This window comes from Daucus carota, chromosome 5 (genome assembly GCF_001625215.2).
Source record: "Daucus carota subsp. sativus chromosome 5, DH1 v3.0, whole genome shotgun sequence".
NCBI classification, from domain to species: domain Eukaryota; kingdom Viridiplantae; phylum Streptophyta; class Magnoliopsida; order Apiales; family Apiaceae; genus Daucus; species Daucus carota.
Window position 1 is genome coordinate 14585121 of NC_030385.2, and position 25773 is coordinate 14610893.

A 25773-nucleotide genomic window follows, 5' to 3' on the forward strand; every position below is an offset into this window, starting at 1 on the left:
GGTTGTTGTTTCGTTTCCCACAGACGGCGCCAAATGTTATAGAATAGAAAACGAAGGTTGAGCGATTCGTGCTTCGGACTGGTCTCGGTGCGAGATGCCTACGTATCTTCTGCGTGGAGAAAAATCAAGTCCAAAACGTAGTTCTAGTTGTGAGGGGTAGAGCCCTTTATATAGATGCTTCGAAGTCAGAAGCTGAATAGAAGTACGATTCCAGGTATCAGACTTTGAATCGAAGTATGCTTCAGTGCCAAAGATAAGACTAAACTCTTATCTTCGAGTGTTAGTGTTTATCCCGAACTCCCGGATGTTTACCCGTGAGAGTTAGTCGTCTTGCAGGACTCGAGTTCGTGGCTGGGACCTTAATTGGGCCTTAATCCTCTTGACTGTCCATATGTGAGATTCGGGTTTTTAGTGGGCTGATGCTGGTTTTATGGTAATTAGATAACTGCACGGGCTTTCTTGGATCAGGCCTTAACATTTAATTAATCCAATCCCCATCAAGTGCCTACTGAAAATAAGATTGTTAGTATGCTTAGAGATATGCATTATAATGGCGACTTGTCTAACCTAGGACAGATTCTTAGGCGCCATATGCGCAAGGAATGGAGTTTCCTGTGTGATTCTTTTATTAAGGTATTTTCTGGTAAAGTGTCTAATTATGATGCTTTTACAATGTCTATGCAGACTATGTTCCATATGCTTTTAACTGATGAATATTTAAATATTGTGGTGACTTAGTTTTGTATGAGATTGTTGCTAAATTAGGTCCTCATGAGGACAGGCCCAGAAATATTTATTTTGCTAGATTTTTTGGATTATTGCTAACCATTTTGTCAAGAACTTAGCAATTGCACAGCCAGATAATACTCTGGATTGCTAGGTGCAAAGTAAGAGGATATGCAGTGATTTGATGAGGATACTTGCAAATGATCAAGTACCCTTGTCATTGCCATCACTCATGCAGGTATCTTCTGTTCCTACTACTCCTTCCAACCCTCAAATTTCTTCTACTTCCAGTGCAGCAATGGAAGTTGAACACCCCCAACTTCTTACCCAAGCTGCCAAACCAAAGAAAATTTCAAATTCCAAATCTAAGAAACCCACCTCTGGTGTCTCCCAAAAGGCACCAGTTGTAACATCTACCACACAACCTGAGGGGAGTGTGAAGGAGGTTAGTGGTGAGGGGAGGGGTGAACATCAAAGAAGCCCCCAGGATAAGGAAGGCGAGATAAGTGAAATCCAGCCAAGCCATCCCACATCTTCTCAAAAAGATGTGGTGATTAATATGAAAATAAGCACATCTCTGGTGACATCTTCCCAAAAAGATGTCACTATTGAAAAGAGCTCTCCTCCAAGAGCACTAAACAAAAGGGGAAGGGACACAGACCAAACACCTCCCAAAACCTTTTCTAGGAGAACCAAGAAAAGGGCACTTGATGCACACACTTCTGTACAGTCCAAAATCACAGATTTTGTGACTGTACAAACTTCTTCTCAAATTCAGTTTGTTGTGACTCCAGCAAATGTGGAGTCACAGCCCCCTCAATTTGAAACAGTTTTTCCAAGCACAGACTTCCAAATGGAGGAAGTTGATTTACTGTACAACTTCCCCCACCCAAATTCTCCAACTCTGCACTTGTAGAAGCCCAATTCTGAAATTGATGATCATCCTTCACAGGATTTGTTGGGTCATCAATCTATTTCTTCAAAGACAACTAGTGAAGTTGTGGAATTACCAAATCCCTCACTCTTCACAGATTATCTAGTTGTCACCACAAATGTATCAACTGCTAATCCTTTTACATCATCGATCGATATCCCTCATCGATCGATAAGTGCAGTTCTATCAATGGATGTGCCTAACAGCAGTCATCCATTGATGAGTGACAATATACCATCAATGGCTCTTTCTCAGCCATTTATAGAAGTAGTTCCACTAGCAGACAACTCACAACTTGAGCATCTTGCTGTCACAAGAGCTGCTAGTGAAGAACTCATTATTGTTACTGCACTCTTAGGATTGAGAGATGGTGAGTTAGAGGAGAGGTTGTCTTGTGAACAGGCAAAAGGAGAGGATGTGAGTGAGAGGCTGAGAATTTCTTCCTCTCAGGCGAAAGAAGAGATTGTGGGTTCCACCTTAGAAGTTGAAGGTGAGTGTGTGGTGAGCCAGGGTGAGACCCTGATGCAAGAACACAGAGATCAAGAGAGAAATGCAGGTACTGGAGATATAAGGATGGAGCCTGCTGTGGACCTCTTGGATGCTTTTCAATTTGCTCATCCTATACCAGCCTATCAAGTTATGGATGGTCAATCGAATGTCCAAGCAGATGAGACTCTGGGATTGCTGCACACCTCTGAAGCCTTAGAGAGAGCACAACTTGCACATGCTGTTGTTCCTAAGGGCATGCTCTCTACTCAAGGTGATTCCAAGTATGATGATTCTCTTGATGAAGAGGATGATGTTGAAGAAGATGAAGTTGTTGGCCCTTCTGAAATGCCTGATTGGGTGTTCAGCCAAAACTTCAATTTTGGTGACACCAAGATGGAGATCCTGAGGCAGTACAAAAGAGCCATGGAGTGGGCAGAAGATGAAGATCCTATCAAGAAAACTCTGTCTATGTTTGTGAAGGATAATTTGAGACTTCATAAATCTCATCTTACTCAGATCAGGCAAGAGATTGGAGATCTTCACAATGTTGTGTCTACTGTAAAGGAGGATAACAAGAGCAATTTGGAAGCCAGGATTTCTTATGACACCATGGCCAACATCAGATCTAAACTGCATCAAAACTCCTCCATGGCTGGCTCTATTGAGGCTCTAGACAAGAGGGTTTCTGATGTTGAATGTCAACCAAATCAAGTTCTCATCGATCAGAACATTCAACAAAAGTTACTTTTCACTCTCCTCCAAGCTCAGAACATTCCAATTCCTTATCTGCTTGCTGATTACAAAAAGGGGGAGAAGTCTACTACTTCAAATGCTGCTGTTACTACCACTACTTCAGCTCCCACTGCAACTATTCCATCTGTCACCACAACAACTGTAATTGCCACATCTCCTACCATCAACACAAGTCTTGCAATTGCCAATCCTACAACTCTTCCTACCACCTCTACAGAACAAGTGCCTACAACTCAGGGGGAGCCACCAACTAAGGGGGAGCAACTTGCTCTAGTCTCAACATCTAAAACTCCTCCAGCTTTAAAGCAAAAACAGCCACCTAAGAAGAAATCAAAAACTGTCACAGTCAAAAGCATAAAAAGTCAAGGTGTGCCATCTGCTGTTGATGAGTTTAGACCTTGTCTGATTGATCCTCCATCTCCAAGAAAGCCACATGGTAAGAACAAGTTAGCTGAAGATTTTCCTATGCCAAAATCAGACAAATCTAAGTTACTTGGTCTTGCCATTCATATGGGTAAATTTGGCAAGAAATGGGATGAAAATGAGGAAGAAAAAAAAGAAAGAAAGGGAGAAGGCTGAAAAAGAGAGAGCTGAGCAAGAGGCAAAGGATATTGCAGAAGGAAAGCCTATAAAGCCAAAGCTGACTGTTGGCAAATTAGATCAAGACTCAGTGTGGAGATCTGAATTTGCCTATATCACAAGGAATAATGAAATTATCTGTGTGCCTCCTGGACACCCCTTGTATGCTAAGGCCAAAGAAGAACAAGAAAGATCCCAAGGGCCTTCTGCAAATGAAGATGCAGAAATTGAGAAGTTTGTTGCTCAGCTCCTAGAAGAACTTGATGAGAAGGGTGATTTGGCTGATGATGAGTCTAACATTGCTATTCAGCAACAAATCCTGGATGAAGCCAAGAAGAATCTGGAGAAGAAAGCTAGAAAGAAGTCTAGGGCTGGTGTGAAGAAAAATGTACCAAATTTGACTGTGGTGTATGAACAAGAAACAGCCAAGTCTCCAAGACAGGATCCACCCCCTACTTCTACTGTTCAACCAAAGACAATCATTAATCCAGAAGAACTCAAAGAAGAGCCAGTAGAGTTTGACATCTCATCCATGAACTTTCCAAAAATCTTTGTAACTAAAGAGGATGAGCAAATCTGGAAGCAAGGCCAAACATATGCCTGGTCATATCAAAAAGAAAGGAGGAAATCCTAAAAGATATGATCCAGTTGAACCTGTTCAGGTCAAGTCTCCCTCCAGAGAAGTGGTGGTTCCTCCTGTGCCAGAGATTGTCAAGGTCCCTAAATCTACTTATGCTTATGCATTTCATATCAGTGAACAGCCTCCAATTGAGTTGTATCTGAATGAATTGTTAAGTGTAAAGGCCTTGACAAGGACTAAGAAACTTCCCTATAGGTTGGAATTCCATTACTCATCTCAAGCAAGAATTACATGGCCACTAGAGAGGATCTTGGATCAAGATTACAATGATTTGAAGACTGTGCATTTGAAGTTAGACAACAGAAGCTCATACTCACAAGAAGTCAGGAGTGAAATTCTCAAAAGGATTGAAGATATAAGGAAGAAATGGAATGAACCTTCTGACCTCCCTTTAAGGTTGTCTCTTCCTAGCACTGGTAGTTCCATTCACAATCATCCCTCAAGATTGATGACTTTCAGAGATGATCAAGGCATTAAGAGATTCTTCAAATTGAAGGATCATGCTAGAAATGCAGATGTAGACATCTTGAGGGCTATGTAGAAAAAGCTAAATTCCAAGATCACATAAGAGGCCAAATTCATTGAAGATCTAGAGAGGGAGATAAACAAGAAACTGGCCAGACAAAAGAAAAGGAAACCATGAACATCTGCTCAGTCTAGAGGAGCAAAAATCCAATCATTGTAAAACTCTTATCTTTTCAGCAATTAAAATTCCTTTCTTAATGCAAAGATATTTGTTCTCTGTATTGTATGTTTTGTAATCATCAAGCACCTCAAATTTATATCTGAAATTCTTACAGATATAAATAGGGGGAGATTGTTAGGAATATGTGATGCTTGATGATACAAAATGTTTCTGTTCTTACTTAGAATAAATTTGCATGTAGCTGATCAATTGATAGCATGCTAAGGCAGTATCGATTGATCAGATAAACCCATCAACGGATGATGAGGTACTGTAACAAAGCTGGAGTATCTTAGCAATTGATGTAATGTTATGAATACTTCTAGATTAGCAGTTGATCTATCAATGGATGTTTAGATAGGGTGACATAATTGTAAATATGTGAAGTCATGTAATCTATCCAAGTGAAGTGAAGATCGATCGCTATTCTTGAAGTATCAATGGCTAATTAAAGGGAGCTTATCAATCGCTGCATCAACACCATCAATCGATAATTCAAGGAAGACTATCAATTGCTAATTCTGAACAACTTATCAATTGATAGTTCAAGGACATTATCAATTGATAATATTAGCAATTGACAATCAGCAATTGACAGCTACAAGTCAAGTAAAAGATAAAGAGCACTTGGGTTGATGTGACAGATGCTGCACCAGCTTTGGAAGCTAAACCTAAAACAGTTTAGTCAAATATTGAGAACCTCGAAGCCTACCATTTCTGGCAAAGCAACAAGAATTTCAAGCTGCCAAGTAATTCTACTTGGAAGGTTCTTAATATAAAAATCTCTCAGATGGATGAAACAATCCACCTGAAATTTTTAAGATCCTTGTTCTTTAAATTTCTGTTTTAGTTTTATGTTCTCTTGTAACTTGAATATAATCTGTTGTGCAAGAATTTATTAAAATTTTTGTAGATTGTATTCAACCCCCTCCTACAATCTAACTTGTTGTTTGCATTGTCTAAATAACAGTGATATTAGGTTTTTTACATAAAGTTTTAGAAAGTTAGTTGTATTATCGTGTAACAAATGTATTATTATGGTTAAATTGAAAGAAACACAGCAGTTATATAGTTTTTTTTATAATTAAATCTAAGAAAAATGATCCATACTAAATTATAAACAAAGATAAGAAAATAATTATACAAATTTGATGATAAATCAAGAACAAATTTATGATTAAAAAAGATTTTAATATACAAGGATATAAATTTCACGAAGGATAAAACTAACCTGACAAAGATACTATTGATTTCGGTGTGATTTTACAAATATTAGAAATATAAAAGTTTCTTGAATATATAACTCAACCGAAAATCGTATATGAAAAACCTCGTTTTGATCTCAGGTCCACTTTCAAATCAAAGACAAGCCCAAAATTTGCATTATTTTTCATTATCTTTTAAAGTTTGCTTAGTGTTGCTCACGAGAGCACGAATAAATTAACATATAATGATATTTTGTTGAAATAGGGTTGTCAGGAAAGAAATCTATTATTATTCTTCAAATTGTGTTAAAATATTAAAGATGCAAGTAAGTGGTTTGACTTTATCTATATATAAGATATTTATCAGAAATATCACTTGTTTTGAGATTTTCGGTAATTTTATTTTCTCAAAATATTTGAGAAAATATCTTTAAACACAAATGCAATTAATTACAATTTCGGAATTTTTTTAATAACATATAATTTTAAATAAAAACAAGTAAATGTAACTTCTTTTCTTGTTTTTTTTTTCTTTCACTACAATAGTTACGACATCATCACCGATTTACAAACATGTCTTGTCAAGAGAAGAATAAGTCAACTTAATGGATGGAAAATAGCATTTTCAAAATGGGAGGGAAATGATAGTGATAGGCGGAGATGAAAGCATGTACGAAGGTTATAATGGAGCAGTGATTAATAAAAAATATCGACGGAGGACAGTGATTGGCGGAGAAGAAAGTATGGAGGAAGGTTATAGGAGCGGTGGTTAATGAAGGTATCACTGGCGGTCGGACAAGCCAATCGAGGTGAGATGTCCTATCTGCAAAAAAGATCGAAGGATTCAATAGAGAGAAAACATATTGACAGTTTGACTATGATTTAGAGGTATATTAGAATTAAAATTGCAATTTTTTGTTGATTTGGTTTCTTTGTTTTTGTTTTGAGAATTAGTTAATTAGTTATTACTATGAAGCATTAGTTCATTTCAATTACTTTTAATTAATTGACTTATCAAGAGCACTCAATTTCATTCGTATTCAGTTGAATTTTTTCTTATTTTCAATTCAATTAAAGTTGTTTTCAATAAAAAAAGAAAAATTGATTTAATTAATTGACCCATCAAGAGCACTCAAATTCAATTGAATTTTTTGTTATTTTCAATTCAATTGAAGTTGTTTTCAATAAAAAAATTACATTTGTTGTTACGTATATGATTAGTGATTATAGTTACAAACGTAGCCTTCAAATTTTTGTAAAAAAGTTTCAGAAAATGATATTTTTACAATTTTCAAAGATTGTACTATTACAAAATATTTTTTAAAAATACAGTATTTTTACAAATATATTATATTTGTGCTCAAATTCATATGCATATTATTATATTAGGATATATGTAATAGGATAATCATTTGGTAAATAATCCTAGAAACAATAATAACTTTTTTATCAACTCTAGTAAACAAGGGGTTGAATTCACATTCATGATTCAACTACAACATTACAAATATACTTATTTCTTTTTTCTGTTGAGACTATTACTCCTTCCATTTGCATATTATGTGTCTTGTTTGACTACTGAAGAGTCAAATTGACTAGATTTTGACCGCAAATTACACATATCATCCTACTTCAAAAGATTAAAAAACTTACTTGATTACAAAATATATCTAATTCCCTTCAAAATCCATTTTTCAGATTTTTAAAATAATAATAAATTTTCTTTAATTAATGGTCAAAGTTTGGTCAAATTGACTCTCTAATAGTCAAAAAAAAACATAATATGAGATGGGGGGAATAGTTGACTAAGCAAAAAATATCTCAGGGAATATACCTTATAAATCAACGGTTATAAAATTTGAAACACATCACAAACAATATACTACTATAATTTTTGAAGTTTCAAAATTAACTTCTATAATTGTTTTAAGATTTGGGAATCTGCCTATTCATTTGGCAATACATAATCTAATTCATTTGGCAGTATAATTTACAGCTTGAGATTAAATTTATCTTTTTTTGCATATTCGGTTGAGCACATGTCTTCATTAAGATACAACATATATGCTATTACTACATTGTTTGTAGTATATTACGAGACTAGTTTAGTATAAATCTTTATGAGAATGACATATATACAGAAATTAGCATGAGCTTCGTCTTATAGTAAATGGAAAAGAAACAACCATGCCACTGGACTTGGCTCTTTGTCATCTTCAGGAACATAGCAACAGCAGAGTTTAGTTTCATACTGTCTTCAACGACTTAACAAAATAGATCCTAAATACAAATTACCTACAAATCATAAAATCACAACTCATATGCGAAATACGATAAACATAAGCCGAAAGGAATTACAAACAGAAGAGTAAAACAAGTTGCAAATTGCTGTGTAATTTTTAAAAATTTTGAAAAGAAAAAAGCAACATTGTGATATGTTAACTCTAAAGCCAAATATATGTTCTCATGCAAAATTTCACTTTTTCCTTTTCCATTGTAATATGCAACTCTAAAGCCAAATATATGTTCTCATGCAAAATTTCACTTTTCCCTTTCCATTGTATTTTGGTGTTTACTCCCTCGTTCTGGATCTAGAAAAATATTATTTACTTATAAATCAACTGGGCCTCCCCATAGATTACTGGGCCTCCCCAATCCATAGAAAGTATAATTTGGAACACACACATGGTATTTTGGTCTCGTCCATACCAATTCATCTGTCACGCTCATGCTCTCTTGTTGAGTGGAGGGGTATTTTTCCACATACCGAAGAAAAGATGGTCTACAGAAGTCATTCTTTCAAATGCTAGTTCTCATTCTAATCATGGGAAAATTTGTGATTTCCAGCTCTAAGACAATCTATACCATCCACTTCGGGCAACATTAATCTAATTAACTCAATGCTTGTGCCTATGCCTCAAATGACTCGCTCTAGATACCTTCAAACATGTAAAGATCTTGAATTGAGTTGTTTACCTGCTTTAAGATGTGAGAGAAGAAGGCGGGAGAACTTTATAGGGATTAAGAATTCCATGAGGGTCCATTAACTTCTTTATGGAAGCCATTAACTGAACCTGTGTACAAGAGCAAGTCTGTCATAAAGAATTACCTAGGCTTAAAACAATAAAAGCTACGGTTGAGGGAAACAAAACATGTTGCACAACATTTTGACTAGACAACCTTCCCTCTTGTATATAAGGTGTAATTACATCCAACAATGGATATCGAAATTCTTTCATAATGATTAAGATGTGGAAGCTATGCATTTTCATAGTGAGAACATATAGTAGCCCCCTGGGCACTTTGTGCTGCCATTTCCAAATATCGATGGTACTAAATACAATGGCTTTGCTATCAACTAGAAAATCATACTATCTTCTCAGATCCCTGTATACAAAAAGGTTTCTCAAAGTCCAGTAAATGGACCTTCCCATCTCATAACTACAATTAGAGGACATTAGTCACAAAGCATAATTCCCTGCCAACTTATTCAAAAGCATTTGCTACGAAAAATAATTCTGCTCTCCGTCTGAATAACTAGCAAGGAGCTCTTAAACATGCACCGCGGAAGATATGCAGTTAATCAAGCCCCAGCACTGTAATAGCCTTTTTCTTCATTGGGCTTTAAGAAGACATAAGAACAATAACTAAGCTTCACGGTTCAAGCACCTTTCCATTCGTACTCGTTCCGGTGTATATTCTTGTTGAAATCTCAACCCTAGTTTTTGCTCTGTTCTTCCCCCTTCCTTTCTTCACCGTTTTTCTTTTTCTGCATTTTGCTTTTGTTTGGTTTTTTAATCTTTGGTTTCTTATGCCATTTCAAAGCCCATTGAGGGCCCAATAAAGAAAAGGGCTATTACAAGCACCAAACTATTATAACCGATTACAGTATTTTCTGTATAAAACCCTCCGTGGTCATGTTATTAGAGGATTTCAAGAAGCGGGACATATATATATATATATATATATATATATATATATATATATATATATATATATATATATATATATATTATTACTACCCTAGCTCAGGGTAATGAGCAGTACAGAGCAGTTTGAATATATATAGGAAACTGAACCCAGGGTATAAGTTCCAAGAAAAACATTCTATAGGACTTACAGTTTCGAGTGACTTGCTGTAGTATATCTTATCAGCTTTTGTAAACCCCAAGCCATGCTCTGCACTGATACTCCCATGGTGCTTTGATGTCCATTCATAAACAAAGGGCTCAATTTGTGCTAAAATCTGCAAAATTTGGTTTTTGTTAAACAAAACTAACATCCCTAGCATAGTAGCATACACGGCTGAACTCTTTAATCAGGAATGAGGATGTTACGGTATTGTCGTATTGTGGGACTGATATATTAAGATGAAGATTGCCATCTCCAAGGTGACCATACCCTACCACATTGGCTGCAGAACCTATAATATTCATATCCATCATGTAAGAAGATGTAGGTTTTATATGTAAATATACATATAGTCAGATACATTTGACAAGTAAAATTAGTCTTTATCGGATAAAACTACTCTTGTAATTTCTATCCAAAAACAAGAAACTATAGAATCTGAAAGCATGAATCAACAGGAAGTGGATTACTTGATAAGAAATACACTTCACACTCATAGACCAATGAAAAACAAGACAAAAGAGCACTTCAAAAAGTGCATCCTCAGCACCTACAATGTAGCATATCAGTACATTTTCCCCTTAAGGTCCCTTGAGCGAAAACCCAACTAGAACAAGATATGTAACCTTATCTCAGACAGGTTTAAAACAGACTCCTGAAGATAATCTAAGAAACTGGACTAGCACAAAGAATACATTCTTTTACAGCACAAGAAAAGCTCTTATCAAAAACCAAATAAACCATCGATTGTTTATTTTCTGCATTCAGTGCAAACCTTCCAATATACCATTTTCTTAGAACCAAAATGCGAAAAACAGTTGGACAAAACTTAATACAAGGATAAGTTGGTTACCTAGACGTGTCCGCATTTCCTCAACAATATCATACATCTTTTCAACTGGTAATGACAGATCATACTTGTAGACACCACCAGCCTTCAATAATGCTTCTGGTATACCCTGTCACAACTTTGCTTTTTTCACCAAGGTTTTTAATAACAGAGAAAAACAAAGTTATCCTATATTCTTAATCGACGCATTATCTTAGGGAAATTGTCTTGAACACCGTACAATTTCCCCATTGTATCAGATGGTAAATTAATAAGAAAATTGATGAGTGTTGGTTTGTAAAACCCTAAAACCACACAGACAATAGGTCCAAATAAAATAAAGCCCAAGTAGGTCCAAATTACTACCCATTTAGGGATGAATTACCCATTATGGGCCCAAGTAATTTAGTCAGCCGTAATGGATCCCTAAACAAGTGATCTTTACTTCTAAAAATCCTCAAAAACGCTACTTGCAGCTCCTTCTGGGGGATATGAGTTCGACTTACTCGGCAAGTATTTAACCTTAACTCAATTCTAAGGCCCTAGAAAGTATTGCTATTTTCTGTATTAAAACTTATCATCATTTATTCAAAGAAGTTAATAACATAGCAGAGCATTCTGAATACATCTACTGATGGCAGGAGTTGCAGATCAATAAAGTATTCCAGCCCCAACAGTTTTTTTACTATGATGATTAAGTAGTGCTCCAACTAGTTATCAACTCAGGTCGGGTGTTATCTGGTCAAAACTTTTATTTCCTAGGCTTGCCTTCATCTTAATCTACAATAAGAGAAACCAAATCATAAAGAATTTAAGTTGTTATACAGGACTATGCTGTTTGATTACCACATTTGTGTATGCTGAGTCGCTGACAAGTAAACAGTGGTTATACTGATCTCTTAAGAGAGAAGGGAACCTACAGTACATCTTAGGCTCGTTTCCTGATATTTTCTTAAACGAAGTTGTTTACCCTCCAACTCCAAGTACAGTTATTTCTATTTTTAATACCTTCCTCTCTCTTACCCTGCTAAACTTATTTTTCCCTTCCGTATTGAATTTCTATGTTTTCCACTACTATAATTAAGAAGCAAACTCTCTCGCAAACAATTTACAAGCATCCACTTCCTTTGATGCTTGGAGGAATATTCTAATTAGTTATGATGGGTTAGAGGAAGCGGATTCAACCGCAGAAAGTGTATGAAGGTGACTATTCGGAGGATGTTAAGGTTGGTGATAATGGTGTCGTGATTTTATTTTTGTTTTTGCGGGAAGAGGGTTGGGGTCAGAAACGGGACTATATGTAATTTTTCCAATTATACATATGTAATAAAGTGGCATCATTTTAGTAGAACCTCAGGAAAAGGAGCTAGAGATGTATCTCAGGTTCCCTTTTTTTTTAATTGCGACCAATATAGGAGGAAAAACCAAAAATTTCAAAGGAGAAGTAAAAATAGAAACCTCGCGAATATGCCAAAATGATGATGCTTGCTGTATGTCTTGCGCAAGAACACCATCTGATATCAAACCACTCTCAAGTGAATCAAGGAGGAAGGCCTCAAGCTTTTGTCTGTACATGAAAACACAACAGTAGGTAAGATAAACATCATTACTTATCAGTGACCAGATACTTGGTTATCTTAATTATTAGACAAGATGACAGGGTAGTATTCAAACAGTACTTCAAATACATTATAATACTCATGAATGATCAGATGCCCTGGAAACTTTATACTCGAGGTCGAGGATCCAAAGGGTGATACTTCTTTTAATATAATTATCCACTTACACATTGATGAGAAACAAAGAAACTGAGTACAGTACTTCTCATCATTAATTATCTAACTGTTCAGATATTAGATAATGGTTTATAAGTATATAATTAAAATTTTGTAGAATTAAGACAATCATGTCATGGTTTAAGTAGGGTTAGGAATCAAAATTGTGTCAATCTCATTATAGATATGAATGTAAGCTCTTTCTTTTTTCTATTTTAATTCAGATTATAAATCCTAAATTGATTATTTACTTTTTGTAGATATAGAGGCTTCTGCCTTGTTTATTTCTGTAAAAGTTCTACACCTCTTATTTTATCACATTTTCATCTAAATCCTGTCGTGGTCCTGGTCCTGCTCCTGCACCGTACATAGGTGCCATGGCATATTATATAACTTCGGACCAAATGGTGCAATATTTTATTATTGCGAATTAGAAAACTATAGATTATGACGTGCCAACACAGGCATATGGCATGACAATATAAGAACCAGAGTGACCACTGACCACGTGCACTTTCTAACATGCTGCTAATACATATACATGTATTTATAATGCAGAAAGCATTTATTCTCTGTATGATCAGTTTTCACATGAACCTTGGTGACATGAAGGGAAGTTGAGGATGTAGTACAATACTGATAATTGCAAGAAATAACAGATACAAATAGTATTTAGAAGGCTTAATGACTTTTTAGCCCTTAAAGTTTGAGGGTGTGTACCCATCAGCCCTCAATGTTTTAACTCATACCGTTTGTACATTGAGGGCTAAGGTATGAGTTAAAACATTGAGGGCTTATGGGTACAAATCCTCAAACTTTAAGGGCTCAAAGGTCACTAAGCCTATTTAAAAACAAGCAAGAATTTACTTGTCACTAGTTTCATCACTGCCTGTTGTCTCAATTAGAACATAAAAGTTGTGCATCAAGGGAGGTAACGGATTCCGGGCACCTTCTAGGTGTTTTAGAGCCTGTTTGAACAACAAGACAAGCGTGTCAGCAGTTTTAGTTGAATCATGACACAATGTATTCCATATTCTTTATAAAAAAAACTAAATTTAAACCCAATATCATCCATTAACTCTTAAATAGAACATGTAAAACACCCGAGGACTAAAAAAAATCTGTTGATCTTGACTAAAAATGTTGTATGTTGCTAATTCCCAGAGAAAATTTACCAGATCAAGTGACTGGGCATCCAGAAACTCATATGCAGACAGAATTTCTCCCAGCTTTCGCTTGGCTTCTAATAAAAGTTTCTGAATCATTAGATAAAATATATTTACATTAGTCACTGTATCTCATAATACCAAAGAATAAAAAAAAAAGATGAGACTCATAGTTGTCTAAAATCCAAATGAAAACTAAACATCATTGACTATAGCAGGGGATAGTACAGTGATTTTACCTGGCAGCTGCGATAATCACTGCAAGCAAGAAAAGCTAGATTTACTGAAGATAACTTTGGAGGGGTAAGTATGGAAATTTTGGTTATCAGACCCAGGGACCCCTCACTTCCTAAATAAAATTGAAGCATCAGCAGGATAGATGATTACATCTATTTGAACTGACAGATATGTCATAATAAACAAAATGACTATATGTCAAAATACCTATAAACAAGTGCTTCAGGTCATATCCCGTATTATCTTTTCGTAAAGTTCCAAGCATGTCAAGAATGGTACCATCAGCTAAAACAGCTTCCAGACCTGAAAGATCAGTGTAAAACAATAAATTACAAGATTTTTTTTGAAAAAAATCTGCCACGGTGAAGCATATGAATACTAAACGGATGAGAAACTATCTAGTATGCTAGAATTGATATGAACATCATACACCAGTCTACTCATGAGAAACCAGTAGCTAAAACACTAATTGGCTGACAAGTGTTCCACATAATAACATCCGTCATACATAATCACTGTTACAGCTAGACATATCAAGACTACCTCTTACCACTGTCCTCTATTCTCCATCCTCAGTCTAAGAAAGAGAAAGTACATATTACCGTTCTTAACTATCATATTTTATATATGACGAATGATAAAATGAGGAGAAAATCACACAACTCTACCACTGGAGAAATTTATTAGTGCCTAATCTCCCGTTCATGTAATGAAAGCTTTGTGTAGTGTCTATAGATATAATTACAAACAAGCTATTAGCAACTATCACATTATAAGTATCAACAAATAGAGCTTCTGCACATTTTAGTTAATCCATGGTTAAAGATTTTAGTTTAGCAAAAGAAAGCTCTGAACATATAGAGTAAAAAAGTAATTCTTACCGAGCACAGTTCCATGCAGTGATCCATAACGGACCAACCGCAAACCCCCAGCATTTGTTGAAATATTTCCACCAATCTGACAGCTACCTTTTGCACCTAAGTCTAACGGCATTATAAATCTGAAACAAAGTACAACATGTTAACATGGATGGATAGGATGGTATATACAACGACTACAGGAAGTAACTGTTACAGACTTGCAGAGATTTTAGGGTGCTCAAGATGTAATGTCACTTAATAGATGAAAAATCTTACTATATCTTAGCATGTCAAGTAACTGGTAATTTTTTTTTAAATGACCATATTAAAGCTAATTCTAGTTCAAGATGGAAGAAATTACACATTTACCTTCTACAGAAATATTGCAGGAGCATTAAAGGTAGAAGATGCTGTGATAAGAAATGTGAATGCTTTTCAGTCATTATGAAGTCCTTTTGACATCTCAGTATTTTAATAAATACTGAGCTGCTTCCCAGATTCAAAGGGCAAGAACAAAATATTATGAGAAGACGCACACGCTTTGACAACTATGGTTAAACAACTAACAGGAAGTCTGGGAGTTCTGGTGGAAAATGTTGCCTTTAGATTGAGGTATTGGACACAGTTTCCAACATCAATTTGAAATGTAGCGACATTTAGGAAACTTTTTATGGATATAAAGGGTAAGCATATACAAGTTAGTGGATCACGATGGACGATGGTAGACATAGGCACATAAGAGGGTAAGTCATGTCAACTCATATAAGCCAAATTTCTGTCTGCTTAATAGCACATATTTGTCTATCTGTTCTGAAAAAAACCTTACCTTCAATTAGACACAGAGATATACCGAATATTTTATAAATAGATGAAACACTTATAGAAGTTGATAGCTGAATGCTTATATAATACAGAGGAACTTGGCAAACTGATTCCTCAATGCAGGTAATGTATAAGACTATGATTGTACATGTGGCTTTAAAGATGATATAGTTGTGTCCCCTGTAGTGACGTCAAAATTACCCTTCATTGTCAAGGAACGAAATCAAGTTTTCCAATACGCATCCTGCTTCACATACCAATACACCACTGACCTACAAAATTTAACATTTATGTTATATTTCACATATTGTCTGATTGCTATATACTCCACTAAAATGCTTGGCAATAATAATTTTCTTTTCATTATATAAATAGCTTCAAAAGCTAAAGGTGAAATCTTCAAATGTTCAGGATACAAGACCATAAAAAAAACTTACGAATTAACAAAGATGACTTTAGCTCTTTGATGTGACAAATTTACAGAGGTACAGTGCAACATATAGTACAGCTTCAATAATTGCAGCGAGGACAAAATTACATTATAATGATCAGGATGAAAAAATAATAGAAAGAGACGATAAAAATTAGAACCATGCATACAGGGGAAACAAAATAATATCACATCACTCAATTATCAAGAAAAGAAGCGTCTACCTTGTCAAATGATACAATTTTATGCATGCGGCTAGTATTAATGATCACCTGCAAGATCACGTAACAAAATACAATAAGCAAATATAGAATGGGGGGGGGGGGGGGGGGGGGGGGGGTTGCAACTAATCCATTATATTAGTATGCTTGCACTTTTTCTACGGGACTAATGATTTGGCGTGCACCCTAAGCTATCTACAACAGGCCAAGTCCATCTGGTCAGTATACAGACTTATACCTAGGTCACAGATCTATAGTAATGTACTTCGGTATGTGAAGAATGGTGATTTTATTTCATTATATATCAGTGGCATCAAGATATATCTAGTTTCTAATTTTGTTCAAGCTTGCAACTCAGTGAACTTCAATTTCTTAATTACATAATGATATAGTAAAACCTTTGGTCTCAGCCATGTCATATGATTGCATCAAAATGCAGTCCAGATTACAAATATCGAAGTAATCTACAGCATTATGATACAGTCATCAATTGTAGGGAAATTATACAACTCCCAAATTTTTATTGTGAAAGTAATTTTATACTCAAAAACACCAATACACTGAAACTAGTTAGGTTTCTGCAACTTGCAATGCAATAAGGTCCAAAAGTCTATATAAAGGAACTAGGAAGAATTAGTAACACTAATTACCACGTGTTACAAGCCTATATATGTCTGTTTTAAATGAGTATTCAGCAACGTTGTTGACCTAAACTATAGAAAAAAATTAACAGAGAAAAAAAAAATCTGTATAATTTACTTGCCATTTCCTGGCTGCGACTCCACAGTTTTAACTTTTAGTAACAGTTCACCATAGAGCAAAGCATGACACTGATTACTCATCAATCATTATCTAGCTACATAAACTACCTCATCAAAAACAGGAATACTTCCCCCCACAAGACCTGTATTTCCACCTTGAGGGACAACAGCAATTCGTCTGGAGTTGCAGTATTTGAGAATCTGTGAGACCTGTGTTACGTGATCCATATATATTATAAGTCATTCATTTATCTTTTATATAATTTACACGATGTGGCAAGAAATTCTTCACAGATGCATAACAATAAATGCATATAGGAATAAACAAATTCCTATGAGTAGATAATGCAGCTCAGACAAGGCCGAGCTTTAATCGGAAAGCTTCAAAGACATAGGAAATAGAATAACTTTTAAGCATTAAACTGAAAAAATAAAGATATATATGGGGCAGCATCGCAGCAGTACTTTCATGATACACACACATGTAAAAAAACAATCGAGAACAAGAGCAGCAAAGCAGCAATAACAAATCAAGAAAAGATGTAATGATATCCAAGGTCCATAAAATCGTAAAGAGCGGTTATATAGGATCATATCTCAGATTTCCGTTACACAGACTGAAAATTAGCTAGTGAAGATGGAAACAAACCCCCTTTAAAAAAACCGCTTAAAGTATCATGACATTCCTGTTAACTTCATAAGACCTATAGAGTTTCATAAACACAAAACATACTGGAGAACAAATACAACTAAATGAAACTGCTGTTACTCTAGCACGTTGCACTTCACATAAATACAACATCAAAAGTGTTACAATACAACTAAATGAAACTGCTGTTACTCTAGCACGTTGCACTTCACATAAATACAACATCAAAAGTGTTACACAATAAACGAGTATCACTACAATTCGAGAAACAAAGGACACAAACCTCCTCAGTGGTTCTAGGTTGGAGCATAAGCTTACTTGATCCTTTAAACTTGCGCAACCAATCCGTGTTCGCATCATCCAGTTTATCTTTATCCTCAATTACATATTTATCCCCTAAAATACTCTTAAAATGAACAATATCATCTGAATTCACAGACGAAAACATCGGGTTCCGCTGAGCTGATGTGGCATAATTTCTATACCCTATCTGCCCAACCAAATTGTGTGATGGTGCAGCAATGTTACAGTAATCATATGCAAACCCTGGGAATCATATACACTTCTATTAACTACTAACGCTCAAGTAAAATTAAAACAATTGCTAATATCCAAATTGAGCACAAAAATAAGTGAAGGATAAGAATAAAATAATATAGATGGATGTTTAGAAACGATACCTGAAATGGATGATCGCGTGAAATTAGGGATTGAATTATGACTTGTGAAGACGTGGTTTGATGAGTGTTTGAGTAGACGGCGGTAGATGAAACCGGCAGCTCTCCATTTCTCCATTGAGTTGAGTGTTTCAGCGTCAATTGTTTTGTCAATTTGGGTGATGCAAACGTCTCCGGTCTACACGTATACAGGAAAAACACTTCAGAGCAGCTCACGCCGAGGTCCTGTCAACGTCAAATTTCAAAGTTTCGGTTAAATTTATCATTACTCCCCCGTCAACAATTAATTTATTCATTAAAAATATTATCTAAATCTAATGTGTCTTTTTTTTTTTTTTGAGGCGGACGGCTTTCTTAGTCAAACCTCGTTAATAATCATGACCCCTGCATATGCACAAAAATCATAAACAGTAAAATTTCTCCACCTCAACAGAAAGTAGTGGTCAGTGTGTGCTCATGTGCACACACTAGAAAAACCCTTATCTAATTAATGGATTTTTAATATGCGTAATTTTTCCAAAAAAGAATTATATTGTGAGACGGAGAGAGTATTGTATAAGAATATTATACTCCTATGTGCACACACTAGAAAGACCCTTATCTAATTAATGGTTTTTTAATATGCGTAATTTTTCCAAAAAAGAATTATATTATGAGACGGAGAGAGTATTGTATAAGAATATTATACTCCCAATCCCCTTCATTTATGCACAGTTTCTTTTTTACCATTTCGATACATTATAAAAATAATTCATTTTAATAATACTCCCCCATCTTTTTCAACGTGGCTATTTTGATTTTCAAATGAGTCAAATAGATCAATATTTAACTAAATATTTACATAGTATTTATTTATTATTTTTAAAAATCTCAAAATTACATAATAATATAAACTAAATATATTTTTAATGATATAATTTCTATTATTTTATTCAATTATATGATACATGTAAATTTCAGTCAAAATATATTTATTTGAACGGTCAAAAGTCAAAACAAAACAGACATGCAAAAGGGAGCGCAGGAAGTATAAAACATTGTTGCATCCCCTACTTTCTTCCCCTATCTCTGTAATATAAAAACTATTACACCCACTGTCTCAAATCTGTTTACTAGATATAGGGGCGGTTTGGGTAAACTTAAAAAAGTGCTTCTCGGTTAAAATAAAGAAGTAGACTAGAAGTGAGAACTAAGAGCATCTCCGATTGGGCTCTTAAATCACTCTTCAAATATAATATTATATGTGGCTCCTAATGAGTTACAACATGAGTAAAGTGCACTTTTAGTACTCGCACTTTACTCAGGATACCACTTGCAATACTGCAATTCAAAATCGAGCACTTGCAATATCAATTTTTGTATTTCATTACATTGTGTTGCATTCCGTTAATTTGAGTTAACTCCGTTAATAATTTAGAGAGTAAAGTGCACTTTGTGTACTCGCACTGTACTTAAAGTGCATTTTGTGTACTCACATTTTACTGTGAATTTTTAACTAGAGTATTGCAAGTGATGTTTTGAGCAAAGTCCGAGTACACTAAGTGCACTTTACTCCTTAAATTACTAACGGAGTTAATCCAAATTAACAGAATACAACAAAGTATAATGAAATACAAAGATTGATATTGCAAGGGCTCGATTTTGAATTACAGTATTACAAATGGTGTCTTGAGTAAAGAAGAAGTACACAAAGTGCACTTTACTCTTAAAACATTGTAAAAGATGACAACTTCAATGCTCCTCTTTATACTTGCTTCTTATTCATATTTTATTCATATAAATGAATAAAAAGAGAGAAATGTTGGAGTTGAAGTTGAAGGGAAACTAATATAATATTCATAAATAAAAGTTAAGAGCTACTAGATGCTCTTTATAAGATAGAAGAGATGATTAGCTCTTAAATTTTTAAAGAGCTTTTAGGAGCTCATTGTAGCTCTCATTTTTGTTTTGACTCTTTAAATTTGAAGTTAAGAACTTGTTTGCAGAGCCCCTTAAAGATGCTCTAAATTAAAACTTATAAGTGATCAAACTGTCTGGGAAAGAAATAGAATTTCTAAAACAAAAGCATTCTCAGCTTCTTATAAGTGCTTCTGACTTTTGACACAAACGGGTCAAAAAAGTAAAAACTGACTTTTATTAAAAAAGAGCCGGAAGTGTCGTTGCCCAAACGGGCACATAAATGGGTCACTAACTTTACTCATTTTGAATACATTTTCTTGGTCTCCGAATCCACACCAAATGTATATAATTGGGTGAGACGGAGGGAGTAGCTAACCTTCAAGATTTGTGATTTTTCTTTTTTTTTTTTTATTGAGATTTGAGTGATTGGTTAAATTGTTAACGTTTAGTTCGGAACTGTCATTAAAAATTGCGATGTTGTTAAAAAAGATTACCAGAAAAAATTGATGTTGTGATTATTGTTTGGTAATTTTTTTTCATATTTGGATAATTTGATTTCTAATTTTAAAAAATAATATTTTTGATAAGGTTTGGTAGTGAAATATATAACAGCTTCCCACAAAATTTAAAAATCAATTTTTTCCAAAAATATAGGGTCCGCTTTTCTAAAAGTATCTTTTCAGTTAAAATCTACTATTAGGAAAAAGTTATATTTTAAATTTACCAAATATTTTTTCACCTTTTTTCGTGAAAAAATGTTAAGTAATGTCAAACGAAGCATGAGTAAGGGAAATCTTGTCCCAATTTTTTCTGTCTAGACAAATAATTGATTTTTGTTGAACGGTGTATTTGAAACCTCACTATTAGCGGGGGACTTAATGAAAATTGTCTAAGTAAGATTCCAAGAAAATATTTAGGAATAATTTTTAGGATCTCTAAGTTAAAATATATTAAACATCATATTTTAAAATATCTTTTTAGTATGTGACCATGAACATATAATAATATCTACCTTATTATTTAGGTGATAAAAAATTTATCAGTGAAATTTTATTTACATACATGACCCTCATCATTAATAATACTGGATTCAATAAAAGTCCGCCATCTACTAAAAAAGGTTGTTATCGTCTACCATAAGCACACACTAGAAAAATCATATTCCAAATTCATATTCATTAAAATGTATCTACTTTTATATAGCAAATGGCAATTGTTGTGCCGTAAAATCTCCTTGGACTTATTTTATAGCCCATCATAGTATCTGGGCTTTATTTGGGCCTACTGGAGTCAATTGGTAAGTAGTAGGGGGCTTCACCATAGCTGGGTGAACCATTAAAGACATACAAGGAGGTATACGGACTTGCATTGGAAACATAATGGGGGCTGCTATCAGAATGGGGTTGCACCTGAAGGCGCTTTAGGGGTTACCTCTACTAGCTAGGGATTACCACAGGGTGCATCTTGGCTTGCAGCTACATGGCTGCATTAAGGGGATGCCGCTGGCAGGGCTTCCGCCGCCTGGGCAGAACGGCAGGCAGACTCCAAGCAGGACTCTTCTTCCTTGTTTCTAGGAGGACGAGTTGGAAGTATATATTGGGAGTATATCAGCTATCATTTATCTACGAATTAAGGAATAAATACATCTATTATGAGGATAATTATAATCAGGGGAGATAATTCATGAATATTTGGATATGTATTGAAGATGAAGGCTTCAAGTGACCTACTTGGAGTGGGATGCCGCTATATAACTACAAGAGAAAGTTGTTTTATCCTAAACTAGAGGGGATAAGAGCTTATCTCTTCAGAGTCCTAAATCGAGAACTACATGGGCTTGATCCCTATAAATAGGGTGTGTAGGCACCTTGCAAAAGGGATTCGGATTCATTACTCACGAGTTCTACAATCTAAAGAGAGGCACGTGTAACCTTTGTGACGTACATTTCCGGGCAATTGTAGGACAAAATTCCATAATTCCGGCATCGTTGTTTGGTTCTTTGCAAGCTCATCCCTTAACACATTAGTTTTTCCTTAGTTTATGTTAACGGTAGCCCCTAAAAGCTAGCAGTATTTTACGTAGTTGTCACAAATATCGCTATAATTGTGCAATATAGTTCTGGGGGTGTTGTATCAATTCCTCTCACACCACTTTTTGGCGCTAGAAGGAGGGCATTACTGATCTTAGAGAGGAGAGATGTCAGAAATTCCCGAAAACCCAGAAAATCCCAAGACGCCGGAGGGCGGTACGCAAGACAATAGTGACACTCCGAGCGGGGAACTAACACGCGAGGAAATGAAGGCAAAAATGAAGAGAATGAGTAGGAGGATTGCCTCCTTGAAGATAAAGTCAGCAAGGTCGAAAAAGGCTATCAAGGTGACTCCCACCAAGCTAGATTTTGAAAGAGAAGGCGGCAGGAAAGAAGGTGGCAACCCTGACAAAGATGCTAACCCCGAGAGGGATAATGGAGAACATTCACTTGCTGCCAGCGTGAGTGTGTTCGACCGCCTGGGACGGAAACTGGCCGAAAAGAAGGTGGCAACCCTGACAAAGATGCTAACCCCGAGAGGGATAATGGAGAACATTCACTGGCTGCCAGCGTGAGTGTGTTCGACCGCCTGGGACGGAAACTGACCGAGCAAGACTTGCGGCATAGGCTTGACAACAAGGCCCGTAACGGGGATGAACCCAGCCAAAGACAGGAGAAGCCCGTGTCTGAAGCTCGATCAAAGGATAAAAACCGCAGGCCGTCAAAAGTCATCTCAATCCAGGACGATGAGGAAAGCTCAGGGTCCTACGATGATGAGGAAGTAAGCAAGAAGAAGGATCAACCCTTGGGTGATGACTATGAGGTCGCGCTTGATGTTGGGGATGATAAGTACAAGATGGAAGAGCTGCTGGAAGCCCTAAAGAAGGTGAAGGCCGATAAGAAGTCGAAAGCTGAGCTTACCGTTAAGTCACCCTTCACTGAAAGGGTTAGGGAGTCACCCCTACCGCGTATCTACAGGGCGGTTGGCGACCTAAGATTTAATGGGACCACACATCCCGTGGAGTATCTCAGCCGGTTTGACACTGAGATGGAGGTCTACCAAATTCCAGACCTCACGAAATGTCACTTATTGGATGCAACCCTCAGGGACGACGCTCACCACTGGTTCAAAAGGCTTCCCGCTAATGCCATTAATTCTTGGAGGAAAATGAGTGAGCTGTTTGTGGGGCAATTTAGGGCTTCCGTTACTTATGCCCCACCTGCCAACACTCTAGCTAACATTAAACAGAAGGAGCATGAGACACTAAGGGAATATTTCAAGCGCTTCAACTCAGAGGTACCCCGTGTCAAGCCGACATCGAAGGAAACCCTGAAAATTTCTTGATAGCAGGGGTAAGGCCTGGAACAGATTTCTGGAAGGAGTTGCAAGGGCGGGAGCCTGAAACCCTAGCTGACTTCTTTGCTAGGGCAGAACCCCATAAAGTGATCGAGGAGTCATTAGCTAAGCTGAAGAAGGAATCAAAGTCTGAAAGTCGTAGTAGCTGGAAAAACAAGAGAGATAGGTCTTACAGCCCAGAAAGGAGGAACACCTATAAGAGAAACCCCTACACGAGGCCTACTGGTGAGAAATCCTCGAGCCGAGACGGCAAAACCTCACCCATTACTGTGAATACAACCAGCACGCAGGGCTTCGACAAGTCAAGGCTAACTGTGAGGAAGACTAGAGAGCCAAGGTACCATGAATATACGCCTCTGACAGCTCCCATAAATCATATTTTCGAGGTTGGAGACAAGGCGAGGCTCTTCCGGAAGCCCTTTCGAAGTGGACCCCCTGGAAAGAAAGACTAGGGGAAATATTGTGCTTTCCACGATTTAAATGGGCATGACACGGTGGAATGTGTGCATCTCAAGGATCACATAGAGGACCTCATTAGAACTGGATACCTAACAGAATTTGTGGCTCAGGAGGCTAAGAAGTATAAGGAAAAGAAGGCCGAAAGGGCAAATGACCAAGGAGCCAACCGTAACACCCGGGCTAGCAGTGTATGAATGATCATCGGGGGACCCTTCGTGGGAGGCCAGGGACGTAGTGCTATGAAGAGATATGTACGGGAAGCCCGAGGGCCACCGTTAACCAATGTGTGCCATCTGTCCAAAAGGCCTCCCAAAACGTTCAAAGGGGAGACCATGGAAATTACCTTTACTGAGGGGGATGCCCGCGCGGTACACCATCCTCATAGCGATGCCCTAGTGGTAACGGCCATGATCGGAAATGTCAATGTGCACAGACTTCTTGTCGACAACGGAAGCTCTGTCAACATCCTAGCCTACAGCGCATATCAGAGAATGAAAATGGCAGACAAAGACATGATGGCCTGCTACAATGAACTATATGGTTTCACAGGAAATGCTATCCAAATTGTTGGAAGAGTAAGGCTCCCAATCACCCTTGGGGTGGAACCACTGGCTACCACTCAAGTTGCAGAGTTCATGATAGTGAATGAAGACATCTCCTATAACGGGATCCTGAGTAGACCAATCCTAAGAGACATGCGGATCATAACCTCAATCTACCACTTATCCATGAGAGGGCTCACTCTCATGGATACACCCCTGGTGGAGAAAGTTAATACAACTGGAACCCTGGTTGAAGGGATTGTGGAAGATGTTACTGACAGTGATTCTGAAGGGGCTGGTCAAAGACAACCCCAAAATAAAAAGCAATAAAATAAGTGTGAGGAACCTTGTGACTTCAACAGTGCTATGGTAACCTATCAACTTCGAGACCAGACACGGCTTCCAATCCATGAAATCCTAGGTACGCAACCCCAAGAGGGTGGCAAAAAAGAGGTTACCGTCGAAATTTGACCTCGACCCAAGGATGCCGGAAACTCAGGTGAAGACTGGAGCAGCTGGGGATACCCTGTCCATCTTGGTGGATGAGTCCGACCCCTCTAAGGAATTAAAGATTGGGAAGCAATTGGGGCCAGATCTAAGGGAAACCCTGGCGGCGTTCTTAAAGAATAGTCTAGACGTCTTCGCTTGGGACCATTCGGATATGATCGGGATTGACCCAGAAGTCATGTGCCACCACCTCAATATTGACCCAGACAGAAAGGGAGTTAGACAGAAGAGAAGGCCAATCAGTGGGGAAAGGGCTACCGCTCTCCGGGAAGAAGTAGACCGACTATTGAAAGCAGGCCTAGTAAAAAAAGCTTTCTACCCTACATGGCTAGCGAATCCAGTATTGGTGAAGAAACCTAACAAAAAGTGGAGAACATGCATAGACTTTACTGATCTGAACAAGGCTTGCC

The 25773-nt window shown here is 36.7% G+C and overlaps 1 protein-coding gene across 2 annotated transcripts; it reads right to left on the reverse strand.

Moving 5' to 3' along the window:
• Window positions 1-7987: 7987 nt before the first annotated feature.
• On the reverse strand, window positions 7988-18831 carry LOC108223736 (D-2-hydroxyglutarate dehydrogenase, mitochondrial). Of its 2 annotated transcripts, XM_017398131.2 has the most exons (16): window positions 18573-18831; window positions 18176-18438; window positions 17352-17453; window positions 16486-16533; window positions 16033-16103; window positions 15031-15149; window positions 14357-14452; window positions 14152-14261; window positions 13922-14002; window positions 13614-13714; window positions 12430-12538; window positions 10996-11101; window positions 10349-10434; window positions 10132-10257; window positions 8988-9085; window positions 7988-8306 (listed from the first exon to the last, which is right to left on the reverse strand). In XM_017398131.2, exons 1-15 carry the CDS (start codon window positions 18685-18687, stop codon window positions 8993-8995), a joined length of 1626 nt encoding a protein of 541 aa, XP_017253620.1. In that variant the 5' UTR covers window positions 18688-18831; the 3' UTR covers window positions 7988-8306; window positions 8988-8992. The 2 variants fall into 2 exon arrangements, with proteins under 2 accessions (XP_017253620.1, XP_017253621.1); XM_017398132.2 differs by lacking the exon at window positions 18573-18831 and having other exon boundaries at window positions 8166-8306; window positions 18211-18388.
• Window positions 18832-25773: the final 6942 nt, after the last annotated feature.